The 16,648-nt window shown below is 54.0% G+C and overlaps 1 protein-coding gene across 1 annotated transcript; it reads left to right on the top strand.

Annotated features, from left to right (window-relative positions):
• Nucleotides 1-86: 86 nt before the first annotated feature.
• On the top strand, nucleotides 87-16,380 carry DEDD2 (death effector domain containing 2). The gene is made up of 5 exons (XM_060084016.1): nucleotides 87-192; nucleotides 805-1,171; nucleotides 2,768-2,890; nucleotides 6,333-6,473; nucleotides 15,170-16,380. The coding sequence occupies exons 2-5, from the start codon at nucleotides 844-846 to the stop codon at nucleotides 15,547-15,549; spliced, it is 972 nt and encodes a 323-aa protein (XP_059939999.1). The 5' UTR covers nucleotides 87-192; nucleotides 805-843; the 3' UTR covers nucleotides 15,550-16,380.
• The last annotated feature ends 268 nt before the right edge of the window (nucleotides 16,381-16,648 follow it).

Genomic DNA, 16,648 nt, shown 5'->3' with positions numbered 1-16,648 from the left:
GCGGGCCCGGAGGGAGGGGCTTGGAAGCCTCTCTCTGCGCTTGCGCCTAAGGGGCGTGGCGGTCGCACCTGCGCGAGTTGGGGGAAGGAGGAGGAGCGAGGTGACGCAGGCGTAATAATAGAGAAGGTGCCAGAAAGATACAAAACAAGTGGCTGCGGCCGTCGCCCAGGAGTCGTGAGGCGCCGGAATTCGGTGAGGATGTGGAGAGGCCTACAAGCTACTGGTGGCGGGTAGACCGGACCAGCTGGGTGCTGGGGAGAGGGCGGTACCACCCTTACAGGGCGAGGGGGTCGGATTTGCACAGCGCCACCTGTGTGGAGCGAAGGGCTGCTTTGGTCGGTCCCATTGTAGGGGGCAGAGGGTCACTTTCGGACTGTACCACTTAGGTAGAGCTGTGGGGCTGATCGGACAGTACCACTGGACACAGCCAAGGAACATGTCTGGACAGTAGTACCCATAGTCAAAGGGCAGTTGGCGGGGTGCCCCGCGTTGGGCCCCCAGGCTTGTTCGGACCGAGTCACTGAGTCGGGTGGGAGGCTTGTTCGGAACATACCACCTGGGGAGGGGCATTCGGGCTGGGCCTGCCCGACTGGTCGGAGGACAAGCGGGGTCTGGCGTCTGGACCTGTTACTAGGGGACCTCGGGCGATACCATTCTCTTGAGGGAGAAGGGGGAGGCTAAAACGGCTGGGACGTGAGGGTGGCCCTGCCCGGCGGCACGCGGAGCGGGAGAGGCACTGGCGGGGGTGAGGTCCGGGTCTCCGCGTCGCTGACCACTGCTCCCTCCCCGCTGTGTGTGTTCTAGGCCCTGGTTCTGAGCTTATTCCGCCCCCCTCCCCCGGGTATGGCGCTGTCCGGGTCGACCCCGGCCCCGAGCTGGGAAGAGGATGAGTGCCTGGACTACTACGGGATGCTGTCGCTTCACCGTATGTTCGAGGTGGTGGGCGGGCAACTGACCGAGTGCGAGTTGGAGCTGCTAGCCTTCCTGCTGGACGAGGTCCCCGGCGCCGCCGGCGGCCTGGCCCGCGCCCGCAGCGGCCTGGAGCTGCTGCTGGAGCTGGAGCGCCGCGGGCAGTGCGACGAGAGCAACTTGCGGCTGCTGGGGCAACTCCTGCGCGTGCTGTCCCGTCACGACTTGCTGCCACACCTGGCGCGCAAGAGGCGCTGGCCAGGTATGGTGGAATGGGAGGGTGACAGACTTCCGGTGGGGAGAGGGCCTTGCTTTCGCTGGGCCTCCACGGTGTCTGATATGGAGAGTGCCATCTCAGTACGTGTCCCATTGCACTCTTTCCTCCTCCCAGGGTATCAATGAGAAACACAAGAGGGAGGAGGCATGGCATTGGGAGGGGTGAGCTTGTGGAATTTGGCTACATCAATAGTGATGTTTGTAGCGTTTGTTTACAGAGGGCTTACTTCTTGCCGGGCACAGCAGTAAGCCCTTCTTCATATGTACTGTCACCCTATATCCTCCCGGTAATCCTAAGAGGAAATCCTGTCACCGTCCCCACTGTACAGGGAAAGCAGTAGGTTGGAGAAGTTAGGCAGATTGCCCACATACAACAGCTGAATCCTGTGTGCCTGGGGAATAGGGAACAGGAGATACAGCTTGATGGGACTGACGAAGTGTTCCATGAGGAACGAACATTTGAGAGGAGTATCAAGACTATAAGACAGATGAACGATTTACTTTTTTTTATTCTGTATATGAAGATGACTTTATTTGAACGATTTACTTTTAGATGTGGTTATGGAAGGACTGAAACAGAGTAATGGAGCAGAGAGAGAAAGTAGGGAGTGGAATGCTTCAGAGTGAAAGGAGGCCCCCTTAAGATTCCATAACCAGCCAAGACCTTTCTGAGAAGGTGGCATTTGAACTGAGGCTGCACTGCCACCCTGGTGCCTAGATCTCCGAGTAGGAAATTCCAGGCAGAGGGAAAGACAAGCTTTTAAGTCCTGAGGTAGGACTGAGTTTGGCATTATCAGAGGCCAGTGTGGCAGGAGCAGAGGTCAGAGTAAGGGCAGAGAGGTAGGTGAGAAACCATGTCGCATAGGAGCTTGCAGATAACACAGCTAGAAAGTGGGAGCTAGGATTTAAACCTTGCTGGTTTGTCTCCAGAGTTGGTGCCCTTAATCCTTGTAAGGGAAGTGCTCCTATAGGACAGCAGTCCTGAGAAGGTGAAGAGCCCCTTGTGTGCATAGGCTTTGAGCTTTTGAGCGCTTGGCGGGATTACTAGAGGTGCTGTGGCTAGTTTAAGGAGGGGTTTTGTGAGCTTCCCTGCCCAGGGTAAGCCCATGGGATTTGGGTAACCAGGAGAAAGGCATCCCTTGTGCAGAACTGACAGCATTTTCGGAAAAATATGTCTGGAGGTCAGGCTCTGGAAGAGAAGATTTGGGGACCCTGCAGAGGCCTGCTTACTCTTCGGGGCCTCAGGGAGAGCCGAGGGCAGTTGACGGATGGGGGCAGGCAGCATTGCAGGAATCCTGACCATAACTCAGCTTACAGGATAACTGACAGTTGGAGCTGCTGTAGACATGGATTGGGTGGCCCCAGAAGGTGATGAGTCTTTTACCGCAGGAGGCACCGAACAATTACTGGGCTGCAGGTGTTTGAGAGGGAGTGGGTATCTGGGCTTTGAGTTCTGGGGAACTCAGGCACCCTGTGGGGCTGGCTTTCTTCTGGGGTGGGGGTGAGGGGGTGGGAATTGGAGGCTGGGCCTGGGAGAAGTCGCAGGCTTTGAATACTTCTTTCCATTCTTCTCTCCCCACAGTGTCTCCAGAACGCTCCAGCTATGGCACGTCCAGCTCTTCTTCAAAGAGGACGGAGGGCGGCTGCCGTCGCAGTCAGCAGTCAAGGAGTTCTTCAAATGCTGAGCAGGGTCAGTGGGAGACAGGTGAGCCCAGCCCTGTGGGTGTGCCAGCAGTCTCTCTCTCTCCCTTCTGAACCCTGCTGAACCTACCCCATCCTGACCCATCAAGGAAGGAGCCCGTGGGGTGATTCTGTCTCATCTTTGCTTTGTGTTTGTGCGTGTGTTTGTTGTTGCAAAAGCACGTGTCCAGAAACAACTTATGGAATTGTTTCTTGTGGTTTTATATGTCATTTAAATGGCACCACATCATGGGTGTCATTCTTCACATGGCTGTCTTTGTTGGACATGTTTCTGAGATTTATTCATGTTGGGTTTCTAATTGGTTTTGTTTAATTGCCATGGCAATTAATTTATCCACTCTCCTCCCCTCCCCCAAGTTTTTAATCATTCAAACGTATTTCAAATATACCGAGAAGTTGAAAGATTAGTACAGTGAATGTGTTTGTATCTTCCACCTAGACTCAGTAATTTTAACATTTTGCCAGTTTTGCTTTATGTGCATGTATATGTAATTTTTTTTTTAAATATTTATTTGTTCGTTTGTTTTTGGCTGCGTCGGGTCTTAGTTTCGGCACTTGGGATTTTTCGTTGCAGTGTGCAGGCTTCTCTCTAGTTGTGGCACTTGCGGGCTCAATTGCCCCGTGGCATGTGAGATTTTAGTTCCCCGACCAGGGATCGGACCTGCGTCCCCTGCATTGGAAGGTGGATTCTCAACCACTGGACCACCAGGGAAGTCCCTAATTCTGTTTTTTTTTTTTTTTGTTAAACTCTTTGAAAGTAAATTATAGGCATCAGGACACTTTACCCCTAAATGGCAGGCATCTCCTGAGAATCAGAAGATTGTCTGATACCACTTCAAGACTACTGTCTTACCTAAGAAAGGACATAAGTACTGATTCTCTAATATCCTAATGGTCCATTTTCAGACCTTCTCAATATTGTCTGCACTTTCAGGATCCACTCACAGTTGTGTTGCTGTACATTCAGTTATTAGTCTCCTTAATCTCTTACTATGGAACCCCCACCCCCACCCCCACCCCCATGGGGTGGTACGGACCTTTTTCTTTTTTCCCCCATGACATTGACCAGGCCACTTGTTTTGTACAATGTCCTGATGGTTTCCAGATATGTCTGATAATTTCCTGATGGTATCATTTAACTTATCCATCTGTCCCCTGTAGTTTGGGAATCGGGTTTGGAGAGTTGGTTAGATTCAGGTTACGTGTTTTTGGCTGGAATGCTCCTTGGTTGATGCCGTGGTCTTCACATTAGAGCACATCAGGAGGCCTGGTTTTCCTGTTGTGAGTGAGCAAGTTTGATCACTTGGTTAAGGTGGTGTCTGCTGTATTTGTCCTTCGTACAAAGATATTTTTTCCCCTTGTGGTTAGTAAATAATCTATGGGATGACACTTTGGCATGTCGTGTTCCCCAACAGCATCCCCAGTGGGTTTAGCAGCCACTGGTGATCTCTGCCTGAACCAGTTATTATATTGGTGTTCATGAAATGGTGGTTTTCTAATTCTTTCCTATGTCTATTAGCTGGCATTTTCTCAAGAGGAGTTTTACTTTTCTCTTTCCCTCCATCCCTCCTTCTCTCTTTTTACTTAGTTAGGGGTGTCACCACAGACTCATGTATTCTTATTTATTTACTGTTACAATCAATTAGTTATTCTTCCTGATGTTCAAATTGGCTAGGTCCTGTGTCCTTTTGATGTGTCTCCATCATTCTTTGGGTGCTTCCTGCTTTGTAGGACTGCAAGATGGACTGCAAGATGTCCTAGATTCACTTGTATTTTCCCTTCCCCAGCCCTGGAATCAGCTGTTTCCAGAAGCCTGGTTTCTCTTAGAGGCAGCGGTATTTGGAGACCAAGATCTGGGTGCTGAGTATGCGCATTGTTTTGAGGTGCTTACAGTGAACAGAACTGGAAACTGCTTTTCATAAAAGTTCATATTAGGGGCTTTCCTGGTGGCGCAGTGGTTGAGAGTCCGCCTGCCGATGCAGGGGACACGGGTTCGTGCCCCGGTCCGGGAAGATCCCACATGCCACGGAGCGGCTGGGCCCGTGAGCCATGGCCGCTGAGCCTGCGCGTCCGGAGCCTGTGCTCTGCAACGGGAGAGGCCACAACAGTGAAAGGCCCGCGTACCCGCCCCAAACAAAAAAAAGTTCATGTTAGCATTTTCAATTCAAACATAACATTATAAGGATTTTTTTTTTTTTGGCTGCACTGCTTGCGGGGATGTTAGTTCCCTGACCAGGGATTGAACCTGTGCCCTCAGCAGTGAAATTGTGGGGTCGTCAGCACTGTAACACCAGGGAATTCTCTACAAGCACTTTTTTTTTCTTAATTAATTTATTTTTGGCTGCATTGGGTCTTCGTTGCTGCGCGTGGGCTTTCTCTGGTTGCGGCGAGCGGGAGCTATTCTTCGTTGTGGTACGCGGGCTTCTCACTGCGTTGGCTTCTCTTTGTTGCGGAGCCTGTCTCTAGGGTGCGCGGGCTTCAGTAGTTGTGGCACACGGGCTCAGTAGTCCTACGAGGACTTTTTTGTCTTACGCTGAAAATCTTGGTTCTTGGTAACATTAAGACATGGACTTATTTTGCTTTATTTTACAACAGTAATGAAATAGCTTCAAATTTATAATGTCAGTACCACTGCTGTGTCTACTGAATGAAACATAAGATATTTTTGTGGTTCTAATTGTTTTCAGAGTATATCCTACTGAGAGTTTACAGTCAGAATGTTCTTCCTAGTTACTTAAGATCCTTCTTTTTTCTGCTTCTTGTTACTGATTTTATATATAGCTAGATCCATTTGTTTCTGTTTGTGTTTAATTTCATGGTTTGTTTCTTTTGTCTCTTGTTAATTTTTTGAGTATGTTGTAAAACAGTTACATGATTCCAAAGTCAAAACTAAAGTATGTAAAAAAGATGTTCTTAGAAGTATCATTTCCACGGTGTCTTTCTCCCTCCCAATAGATAATCAATTTCATTCATTTCTAACATAGCCTTACAGTGTTTCATCTTGCAAAAATAGCAAATAATGTAAATATTCTTGTTTCCCCTCCTTTTTTATACAAAACATAGCAAACTGTAGATATTTGTTTTTCACTTGCTTTATTTCACTAAGCAATCTATTGTGGAAATGACTCTGTGTACTTTTTGTCAGACATTTACATTGTTTTCAGGTTTACGTGGTTAGGAACGATAAACACTGTTTCCTGGTGTGAGTAGTCAGGGTTTCTCTGGGGTCACACCTGAGAGTGGGACTGCCAGGTGGTGGGGTGTGCTCATCTGTCCTTCTAGATGATGCTAACTTGTACTTATTCGCCATCTTATGGCCCAGGAAGCAGAGGGGCTCACCCAGGGTCTGACAGCATGGAGTCCAGCCTTGAGCGCTTCCTTGGGCACCCACCTTGGTGCTCCACCCATCATCTGGTCTTCAACCTACACCATCTTTCTCTCCTCAGGTTCTCCCCCAACTAAACGGCAGCGGCGGAGTCGGGGCCGTCCCAGTGGTGGCGCCAGACGGCGGCAGAGAGGGGGTCCAGCCACCCCCCAGCAGCAGCAGGAGCCAGCCGGGCCTACCTCAGAAGGCAAAGTGACCTGTGGTAGGTGTCTGTGCGTGCCTTGGGAGTGCATGTGCAGTGCCTGTTGCAGCCAGTAGAGCTGAAGGGTGGGAGAAGTGGGCCCTCATCTGGGGTGTGACACCCAGTGGGTGGGCAGCAGCTCCATGCATCTGTACAGCACAGTGGAATCCCTGTCTTTTCTGTTGCCTACTCGCTTGTCTACATCCTGCCTATAGTTGAAGGATCGTGTTGTGTGCCGCCTCCTCCAGGAAGCCTTTCCTGACAGTCCCCTGCCCTCAGTGTCATTTTTTGTTGGAGGAGCCAGGCAGGGGCTGAGCAGCTGGGCCTGGCAGGCCTCAGAGCAGATGGGAGTTAGATTTTATTCTATGAGTCAAGTGCTTTCCAAGGGTTTTTAGCAGGGGAGTGAAGTGATCTGATACCAGTTTTTAAAGGAACTCCGATTTCATCTGGAAAATCAGTTAATAAGTGAGTTACAATTTGCAAAGCGCTTAGAACAGTGCTGGACATGTAGCACGTGCTCTGTAGGTGCACATGAAATAAATCCAACAAAGTGGAAGCAGGGAAATGAGTGGAGGGGCTTCACAGTCCAACAAGGATGAGGCAGAGGTCTGGCGTGGGGTAGTGGCGTTGGAGAGGGTGAGAAGGAGGTGGCCTTAAGGAAATAAACATTTTGGATATAGGGTTGACTGTACCTGCAGACAGGTGGGTTGGATGGGTTAGGGGACTCCGCTGTGCAGACTCATGCAGACCTTACCCTTGAGAAATTCTCACTGGTCCTGAGGGAAGGACACAGGCACTCTCACACACTCCCGCACGCCCCTCTGGTACCCTCTCCTCTGAGTTGGGCAAGGCTCTGGTCACAGAGGGTATCAGCTGGTGAGAGGCTCAGGCTGGGTGGGTGGGGGTGGGCTTATAGGAGGGAAGGTTGAGGGGTAGGTGGCAGCAGCTCTGCATCCCCCAGGAGACTGTGGCCTCCGGGCGCTTCCTCCTGCCACCTGCAGAGCCTCCAGCCCCCGGAGCGCATGAGCCTGCCTCCTCCCGGTGCCCACTGCGGCCCCCCAGGCCCTGGTGGTCCTAGCCGCTCCCTAGATGCGGCTGCAGACAACTGTGCTGGCTGCTTTCAGGAGGAACAGGCCAGTGGAGCCAGCCTGAGTCCTCAGACAGCCCGCACTTGAAGGGGTGGCTGTTTGGTCGTGACTGTCCCCAGAGTCAGGAGTTAATTACCAGAGCCACCCACTGGCTGGGTGGCCTAGAGAGTCACTGCCTCCCTAGGGAGCAGGCCGGGCTGAGGCCTGCGAGGGGTCTTGCTGCTGGAGGCCTCGGTCTCTTCTCTGAGGGTGGGGAGGTTGTGAACCTGGGTGTGGCTGTCTCTTGCTGTGGGGCATGGCTGCGCAGGTCTGACTGCTGACTCACCAGGCTGGGTGGGGCTGGAGTGAGGCTTTCCCCAGTAGGGCCCTGGTTTTCTGCCCTGAAAATGGAGGTGGCCTAGTCCCAGGGGTGGAAGGAGGTCCCTCCAGACCTGAGTGGGGACGGGTCTGCCATTCTTGCCTCCTCCTGACCTGTGATGGCTGTGGGGGTTGAGCCCCAGGCAGCTGCCTTCCGCTGAGGGATAGAACCAGACTGAACTCCGGAGGTCCCAAGAGTGTGAGGAAGGGGCCATGGGGGATCCTGGGCTCAGACGCAGGACCTCTGAGTTTGCACAGCCCTCTCAGGGCCGTCCACTGCGCTCTGTGCTGAGCGCACTCCTTCCCTGACCTGGAATTCTCAGGACGGCCCTTGAGGTAGGGATGCCACCCCCCATTGTGCGGAGTGGCAGGGCTGGGCTGAAGCTCGGGTTTGCTCGTTTGGTGGTTCCACGTGTGTTTATAGAGCATTGGCTCCCTGCTCACATCCCACAGCAGGGACTGGAGGCCCCTGCCCTCATGGAGCTTGTGTTCTGGTGGGAGGAGAAGGCTAAGGGGAGGAAGGGAAACTTCAGAGGTCAGCTGTGAAGAGAAACAAGCAGGGGGAGGGGGTAGAGAATGATGGAAAATGCAGCTCGAGGTGGATTTTCAAGGTAGGGTGGTCGAGGAAGGCCTCTCAGAAGACAGGAAGAGAGGTAGGAGCGTGTGGATGGCTGAGGCAGGGTGTTTCAGACTGAGGGGACAGCAGGAGCAGGGGCCCGTGTGGGGACATGGCAGCGGTGGTGCTGGGACCGAGAGGAAGCTGGCCGGGCTGGAGCAGAGGGAGTGCGGGGAGGCTGCCAGGGGGTGAGGGCAGGAGAGGCGACCAGGGGCCCATCCTGCAGAGCCCGGGAGCCACGGCCAGGCTTCGCGTTTTGTTAAATGATGGAAAGCAGCTGGAGGACTTGAATGACAGGCTGAGCTTTGCTTTTTTTTCCTTCAGTGTTTCCTATGGAGAAGAAATAGAAGCAGACAGATTAGCATAACGAATCCTGGCTCCCCGGCACCCAACCTCAGCAGTTGTCAGGTCGTGACTGATCTTGTTTCATTAGCCACGTTGTTTTGGAGTCAGTTCCAGGAGTCCTTTTATTTCACTGGTAGATTTTTCACTGTGTATTTCTAGAAGATAAGAATTGGGGAGTTCCCTGATGGTCCAGTGGTTAGGACTTGGACTTGGTGCTTTCACTGCCGTGGCCCGGGTTCAGTCCCTGGTCGGGAAACTAAGATCCTGCAACCTGCGCAGCCAAAAAAACAAAGAATAAGAATTCTTAAAAAAAAAAAATCACACCAAAAAACAGTAACTTCTTACTCTTATGTGTCTGCTCAGTGCTTAAATTTCTAATTCTTATAACTATTGGTTCTCTTAAGTCTCTCCTAATTTATAGGATTCCCCCATCACCTCTGATTTCTCCCCCACCACCCTTGTATTTGTTGAAAGTAGTTGTCCCGTAGTATTTCCCAAAGACTGGATCTTGCAGATTGCATTCTGTGGTAGGATTGACTGAACATGTACCCCTGTCGTATCTCCTGAAAATTGGTAGTTGGGCCTGGAGAGGCTTGATCAGATTCTGGTTTGATGGTTTTGTTTTTTTGTTTTCTTATTTTGGCCACGCTGTGCGGCTTGCAGGATCTTAGTTTCCTGACCAGGGATCGAACCCCCGCCCTTGGCAACGAAAGTGCAGCGTCCTAACCCCTGGACCACCAGGAAAGGCCCCCCCTTTTTTAAAAAAAATAATTTTAATTAATTAAGTAATTTGGGGGGCTGCATTGGTTCTTCGTTGCTGCGCGTGGGCTTCTCATTGCGGTGGCTTCTGTTGTTGCAGAGCATGGGTGCTAGGCGCACAGGCTTCAGTAGTTGTGGCACGCGGGCTCAGTACTTGTAGCTCAAGGGCTCTAGAGCGCAGGCTCAGTAGTTGTGGCACACGGGCTTAGTTGCTCCGCACCATGTGGGATCTTCCCGGACCAGGGATCGAACCTGTGTCCCCTGCATTGACAGGTGGATTCTTAACCACTGCGCCACCGGGGAAGCCTCCCTTCTGTTTTTTTTCAAGCTCACCTCTTAGGTGGTATTGTGCTCTTTTAGGAAGCAGGCAGAGGCTGCTTGTCTCTTACTGCCCTTAGTGGCAGCAGCTGCTCACTGCCTCCATCCATTAGTTCAGGAAAGGTTGAAGAACTTTACAGTGACACCGTGACTCTGGCTGTGCCTTGGGGAAAAGACTGGAGCAGGAGAGGGGGCCGGCTTTTGTCCAGAGGAGGTGCTGGTATTGGTGTGGCATTGGGGGGCAGAGTCTGTCCCTTTTAGCTTACTGGCTGATTCTCTCTGCTGGGCACAGGTCCAGTTACCGGGAAAGGTAACTGGAGGGAAGGGTAACTCCCGGAGGGGAGACCTGAGTGAGAGTCATCCCTGGCCTCCAGCCACACCCAGCACAGGGTCTGGCACGAACGCTGCTCACCTGCTCACCTGGGCCTGTCCCTCATACCTTTCCTGATCCCCCACTGGAAAGCCCCTCCCATTTCCCTCTGCGGCCCATTCTGTCCCAGAAGGGAGACTGATGAGATGTCGGGTAGAGGGACAAGAGAGTGTTGGGGGGCTTCCCTGGTGGCGCAGTGGTTAGGAATCCGCCTGCCAATGCAGGGGACACGGGTTCGAGCCCTGGTCCAGGAAGATTCCACATGCTGCGAGTAACTAAGCCTGGGCACCACAACTACTGAGCCTGTGCTCTGGAGCCCATGAGCCACAGCTGCTGAGCCTGCGTGCCACAACTACTGAAGCCCGCGCATGCCTAGAGCCCGTGCTCTGCAAGAAGAGAAGCCATCGCAGTGAGAAGCCCGTGCACCACAACGAAGAGTATCCCCCGCTCTCCGCAACTAGTGAAAGCCCGTGCGCCGCAATGAGGACCTAACGCAGCCAAGAATAAATAAATAAATTTAGTATTTTTTTAAAAAGTGTTGAGGCCCACCTGAGTGCTGGAAGGGGGAGCAGCTCTCCTTTCGAGGAAGACGGGGCCCCACCCTCCGCCCTGGGGGCAGGGAGCATCTCCCTACCATTGGAGAGGGACTGTTGACAAATGCTTGGTGTGTTCCTGGCCGGAGGAAACTATTCAGCCACCTTCAGCCTTCCCTGAGTGCTGCCCTGGCTCTTTTTCTGACCGCCCTGCTGCTTCTGCAGAGCAGCTGGAGTTGTCTTGGTATCCAGAGGCCACTTCCTTCCTGCTGCACTCAGAGGAGCGCCAGACACTGGCCTCAGCCCTTTATCTGCATTCAGCCTTGTAATCCTCACAGTGGCCCCATGAGAACAGGTACTGGGGTGAGGTGGTTTTATGGAGGAGGCCCCCGAGGTGCAGAAAGGTGTGCAGGCCCCAGACTCCCTGCCCCAGCCTGCCAGGGCATGGTCAGCCCTGCGCCTCCAGTTGTCCCCTTGTACCCTTTTTCCACCATGCTGGCCCCCAGCCTGTGAATACCCCAAGTTCATTTTTTGCCTCTGGACTTTAACACACACCGAGCTCTTCTGGGAAAGTCGCTCTTTTCACTGCTTTCCTGTCTCGACTTACTTGTCCTCTTTCACATTTTACTTCCAATGTCATTTCCTGGAGAGGTCCTCTCTGATTGTTTTGATCTAAATCGTTCTCTATAATTTCCTCTCCTGACCCTTGGAATGTCTTTTAATTATGGACTTCTGTGTATGGTTGTATGAGAGGCACCAAACAGGATAGGGATAGTTAAAAGAGCTTGAGCTCTGGAGCCAGGCATCTCGGTTGGAATTCCAGCTCTGCCATTTCCTGCCTGTGTGGCCTTGGGCAGGTGACTCATCCTCTGTGCCTTAGTTTCCTCATCTACAAAAAGGGGACAATAGCACTGCTTCATAAGGTTGCATAATCAACAAGGTCAGGAGGGCTTCCCTGGTGGCGCAGTGGTTGAGAGTCCGCCTGCCGATGCAGGGGACACGGGTTCGTGCCCCGGTCCGGGAAGATCCCACATGCCGCAGAGCGGCTGGGCCCGTGCGCCATGGCCGCTGAGCTTGTGCGTCCGGAGCCTGTGCTCCGCAACGGGCGCGGCCACAACAGTGAGAGGCCCGCGTACCGCAAAAAAAAAAAGGTCAATAGGTGTGAAATGTGTGAAGGTAGTGCAGTAAGTACTATATAAGTGTCACCTACGGTTAAGTTAGTTTGGTGAGGAATAAAGAGAGATTGCGCGTGATGCCTGTGATTCAGGGCCGGGGTGGAGCGGTGGCTCATATAACATGCGTCTCTCCTTTTCTCCAGTGGAGTTTCCCTGTCCTCCCCTTCTGTGTACTGTCCTCTTGTGTTTCAGACCAGAGGTTGGGCCATGTCTTCAGCTGTATTTAGGATAATGAAAGTGCTGTGAGGGCTCAGGGGTTAAGACAGGGAAAGCACCTGGGTAGAGTCTGGCCTATACAAAGTGCTCCTTGACTGGGGCTTACAGGTCTTCCAGTCCCACTTGTGGCGGGGCGCTCGTGTCTCCCCACCGTCCCTGGCACTTAGTAAATGTCTGTTGAATGGAAGGAGGAATGGGACACATGAGGGTCCCCCCGATCCTGTCCCCCTTCCACCCCCACCATGCCCGGTGGGCTCTGGGTGAATAGACAGTTTCTACTGTAGGTCTAGTAGCAGTCTGTGCTGAGGAGAAAGGCCATCTGGGAGGGGATTCATCTGGGCAGGCCACAGGTCCCGTGAGCCGGGCCTTGGTGGGTGATGGGCATTCTGGGCAGAAGAGGTGGACGGGTCATTTTGTGAGTAAGGCTTGTACTGGGACCACTTCCCTTGTGACTGGAGGGCAGGGTATGGGAGGATGTAGCTGGGATTGAAGGAGGAGGGGAGGGGAGGAGGTTGGCTCAGGGGCCCAGGTGAGAGAGGGCGAGGCCTAGGCAGGTGCTGTGGCGGTAGGGGTGAGTGTTGAAATCACAGTTCCTGTTTTGGGGTGCCTTCGGCGTCTAGGCCCTGGGTCACATGCTTCATGAGTTGGCTAATTTAATCCTCATGACCCCATCGTGCAGCAGGGACCTCTTGTTTGTCTGTTTGTTTTTCAGATGGGGAAACTGAGGCTCAGAGAGGTGAGGTCACATGCCCAAGGCCCCACAGCTAGAGAGTGGCGGAGCCGGGACTCGCCTCAAGGTCTGTCGTTCTCCGCCACCAGGCTCTGTGCCTCTGCCACTGAGCAGCCCGTGTGGCCTTGGACAGGTGCTGCTCCTCCCAGCCCCCTGCCTCCCAGCCCACGCTACGGAGGGCGTGGTTAGACACTCAGGAGTCCAGGATGTGGGCCCAGAGGTCTTATCTCATCCTTAGCATGGAGGGAGCCAGGTCTGAGTGTTGTGGGAAGTCCTGGGGGCTAAGGCCGGGTAGGTTTTCCTGGGCCTCAAGCAGAGAGGGTGAGCTTCCCCTCAAGGCAGAAAAAGGAAGCATTTGGGGTTTGGGGTGGGAGGAGGAAGTGGGTGGTGCTGAGAAGTCGCCTGGGGAAGCAGGGACCTGCCTTCATCTTTCTGCTCTGTGGTGACACAGTCTTTGAAAGGTGAAAGGAGTCAGGGGTATGACACTTCCCCTCCCAGAGCTTCAGTTACCTCATCTGTCAAATGGGTTCATTGTGGCCCCTGCCCCACAGGGCTGATCAGGCTGAATCTCCAAGGGCAAAGCATTTGGCACATCAGAGCTGCTAGTGGCTGCCATTTTTTAGCACCCATTGGTGGACCATCATCTGAACAGGCTTTCCAGTAGGGACTGTCCCCTGGTTTAGGCAGGAACCTGGGCTCAGAGAGGTGGTGACTTGTCCCAGGTCACATAGCTAGCGCCTGAAGGCTCCTGGATTAGAATCAGCTCCACTGACCTGAAGCTGCTCTGTGGGGTGTGGGAGGGTCAGTGCCCTCTGTCATGCCTTGCTGCTCCCTGGCCGTGCGACCTTGGGCAGATCATTCCTCCTTGCCTCCATTTCCTCATCTGTAAGTTGGGGTGATGACAGGGCCTGCCTCACGGGGTCGTTTGTGAATTGAATGAGTTCGTGTGATTCCGCTGCTTGTCATTTCCAGCTTATGGCAGATCCTCAGGATAGCCTGTGTCTGAGTGGAGAGGAAGTTCTGTTAGTAGCCCGGTTCACAGGTGGGAATTCAGTAATCCCACAGCGGGGTGATATGCCTGAGATCACATTTACAGGGGTAGCCTTGGAAGCTCCATGTCCTATCCCCTGCACAGAACTGCCACCACATTTGGGTGGATGTAGGCAGGCTTAAGCAAAAAGGAACTTGATTATCGCTGAAGATCCAGGTGCTCCAGGCACATGTGATGAACCTCAGGAGTCTTTTTCTCTCTATCCTTGGCCTTGTGTAGTTTCATTCTCTCGCCTCCTGGTGGCAAAATGGCCCCCAGCAGCTATGGGCTTAACAGCCCACCTTCTTGGCAGCCTCTGTGAAACGAGACCTACTGCTTGCAGTAGAGCCAGCCCAGTTCCAGCCTTGAGTCTCCTGGGCCTGGTGCTTGCTTGGTGGTTGGGGGGCTGAGGATATGACTGGCCCCACATGAATCTCCCTGTTCGAGGTTGCAAGAGGGGTAAAGCTGCTTACCTAAAAGCAAGTCCATTCATTCGTGCATTGGTCCTTTCACAAATGTGTATTGAGTACCTACTGTACGTCAGGGGGCTACACTAATGAACAAGACAGACAAAAATCCCTTCCTTCCGGGAGCTCACACTGGGGGGAGACAGGTGAGAAGCCTGACGGTAAGGGAGAGCTTAGAGTAGGTTAGAAGGTGATAAGTGCCTTGGGAAGAAATGGAGCAAGGAAAGGGGAGCCGGGAATCCCGGGGCCAGGTGGTGGTGGTAAACAGGGTGGTCGAGGTAGGCTCACTGGGGAGGTGGCCTCTGAGCAAAGGCCTGTAGGAAGTGAGGGAGTAAGTCCCGTGGGCGCTGGGGAGCGAACACCCCGGGCTGAAGGAGAGGCAGGGCTTGGCGGAAACTGCCTGCTGGTGGGGGGGGGGGCAGTGAGGAGGTGGTGAGGCTGGAGTGGGGCACGTGAGGGGAAGAGCAAGGCCACCAGGTCAGGAGGGAACAGGTCAGACCACAGGAGAGAAGCCGAGGGAGGGTGTCACCCGTACTTGGGTGTGGTTACCAGAAGGGAAGGATGTGGGGCTGGTGCAGTGCAGCCCACACTGAGGGGCGGCAGGAGGAGGCTGGAGGGAGCGGGGGAGGGTGGCAGTCCCCCTCTTCCCCCCGCCCCCCTGCGCCGTGTATCGCGTGTCGGCCCCTCCCTGACCAGTCCCTCCTTCTCCGCAGACATCCGGCTCAGGGTGCGAGCAGAGTACTGCGAGCATGGGCCGGCCTTGGAGCAGGGCGTGGCATCCCGGCGGCCCCAGGCCCTGGCACGGCAGCTGGACGTGTTTGGGCAGGCCACGGCGGTGCTGCGCTCACGGGACCTGGGCTCTGTGGTCTGTGACATCAAGTTCTCAGAGCTCTCCTATCTGGACGCCTTCTGGGGTGACTACCTGAGTGGTGCCCTGCTGCAGGCCCTGCGGGGCGTGTTCCTGACTGAGGCTCTGCGTGAAGCCGTGGGCCGGGAGGCTGTCCGCCTGCTGGTCAGTGTGGACGAGGCCGATTACGAGGCTGGCCGGCGCCGCCTGCTGCTGATGGAGGAGGAGGGGGGAAGGCCCGCCTGAGGCCTCCTGATCCTGGATCTGGCAGGACTGACCCCACCTCCTAGCCTCTGGGCCACCTTCTCCCCTGGAGGATGTCGACCATCTCTACTCCTAGAGGACTGTCACTCTACTAGCTCTGAGGACTGTGACAGCCAGGCCCCTTGATAGACCCTCCCACAGGATGTGGGCTTTGAGGCCTAAACCACTTCCAACTGAGTTTCCTTTCCAACCCCCCTCTCCCCCCCGCCCCTCCTCCCTCCCCCCCCCCATTAGGTGCGTTCCCTCAGCTTCAGGAGGCCAGGGGCTCAGGCCTGCAGATCCGAAAGGAAGGGAGGCATAGCCACACACCAAAGGCCCCTTGCACATCGTATTCCTGACCCTGGGCTGTGTGCGTGCACACGCGCTGTCCCCTCTGAAATCTCTCCTGGGCTCCTGCCCTGGCCTGTTCCACTTACTGCTTTGGCCTAAGGGCTTCTCTCTCAGGATCTCTGATTATACCGCCCCCCAACCCTGAGCTTCAGCCACACCAGTGGGCACTGGAGCTGGGGTGCATCTGGGGCCTGCTCACCTTGCCCGCACATCTCTACCGCCAGCCGGGCTCCACCCAGCTTCCACACACAGACCTGACTCTTCCCCATCTCCTGCTCCCTGAAGCTGGACACAGATTTGCACATGGATCTGCACCGAGTGTCACACATGTGTTGCAGCGGCATCAGACCAAGTGTGCTGTTTCCCAGGAGGCCTGGACCAGGAACCAGCTTCTTTCTCAGAAAGGGAAGGCAATGGCTTGGGGCTGATGGGAAAGGCCTTTTACGAGTGTCACCAATAAAACTGCCCTGGATAGGGCATAGGTGGGCATCAAGGCTGTACTCTTTCTTTATGGGCTGGAGGAAGGAGCTGATGAGAGCCTGGGCCCAGTACCAATCCCGGAGTTCCTCACGTGGTATCTGGCTGGAGGGTGTGCACGATGCTGGACCATTATGTGCCGGCTGCTGCCATGGGCTTGGAGGAAATACTGCCTTGGAGTCATAGACTCTTCCAACCTCATTCACACATGCTTCGCTCTTGTATGTCCTTGGGAGTGCTGGGTTTTTTTGTTTTTTGGTTTTTTTGGCGGTAT

The sequence above is a fragment of the Mesoplodon densirostris genome, chromosome 19, assembly GCF_025265405.1.
Source record: "Mesoplodon densirostris isolate mMesDen1 chromosome 19, mMesDen1 primary haplotype, whole genome shotgun sequence".
Taxonomy (NCBI): domain Eukaryota; kingdom Metazoa; phylum Chordata; class Mammalia; order Artiodactyla; family Ziphiidae; genus Mesoplodon; species Mesoplodon densirostris.
The sequence above is the reverse complement of the archived record's forward strand: the minus strand, read 5'-3'. Positions and strand labels throughout refer to the sequence as shown.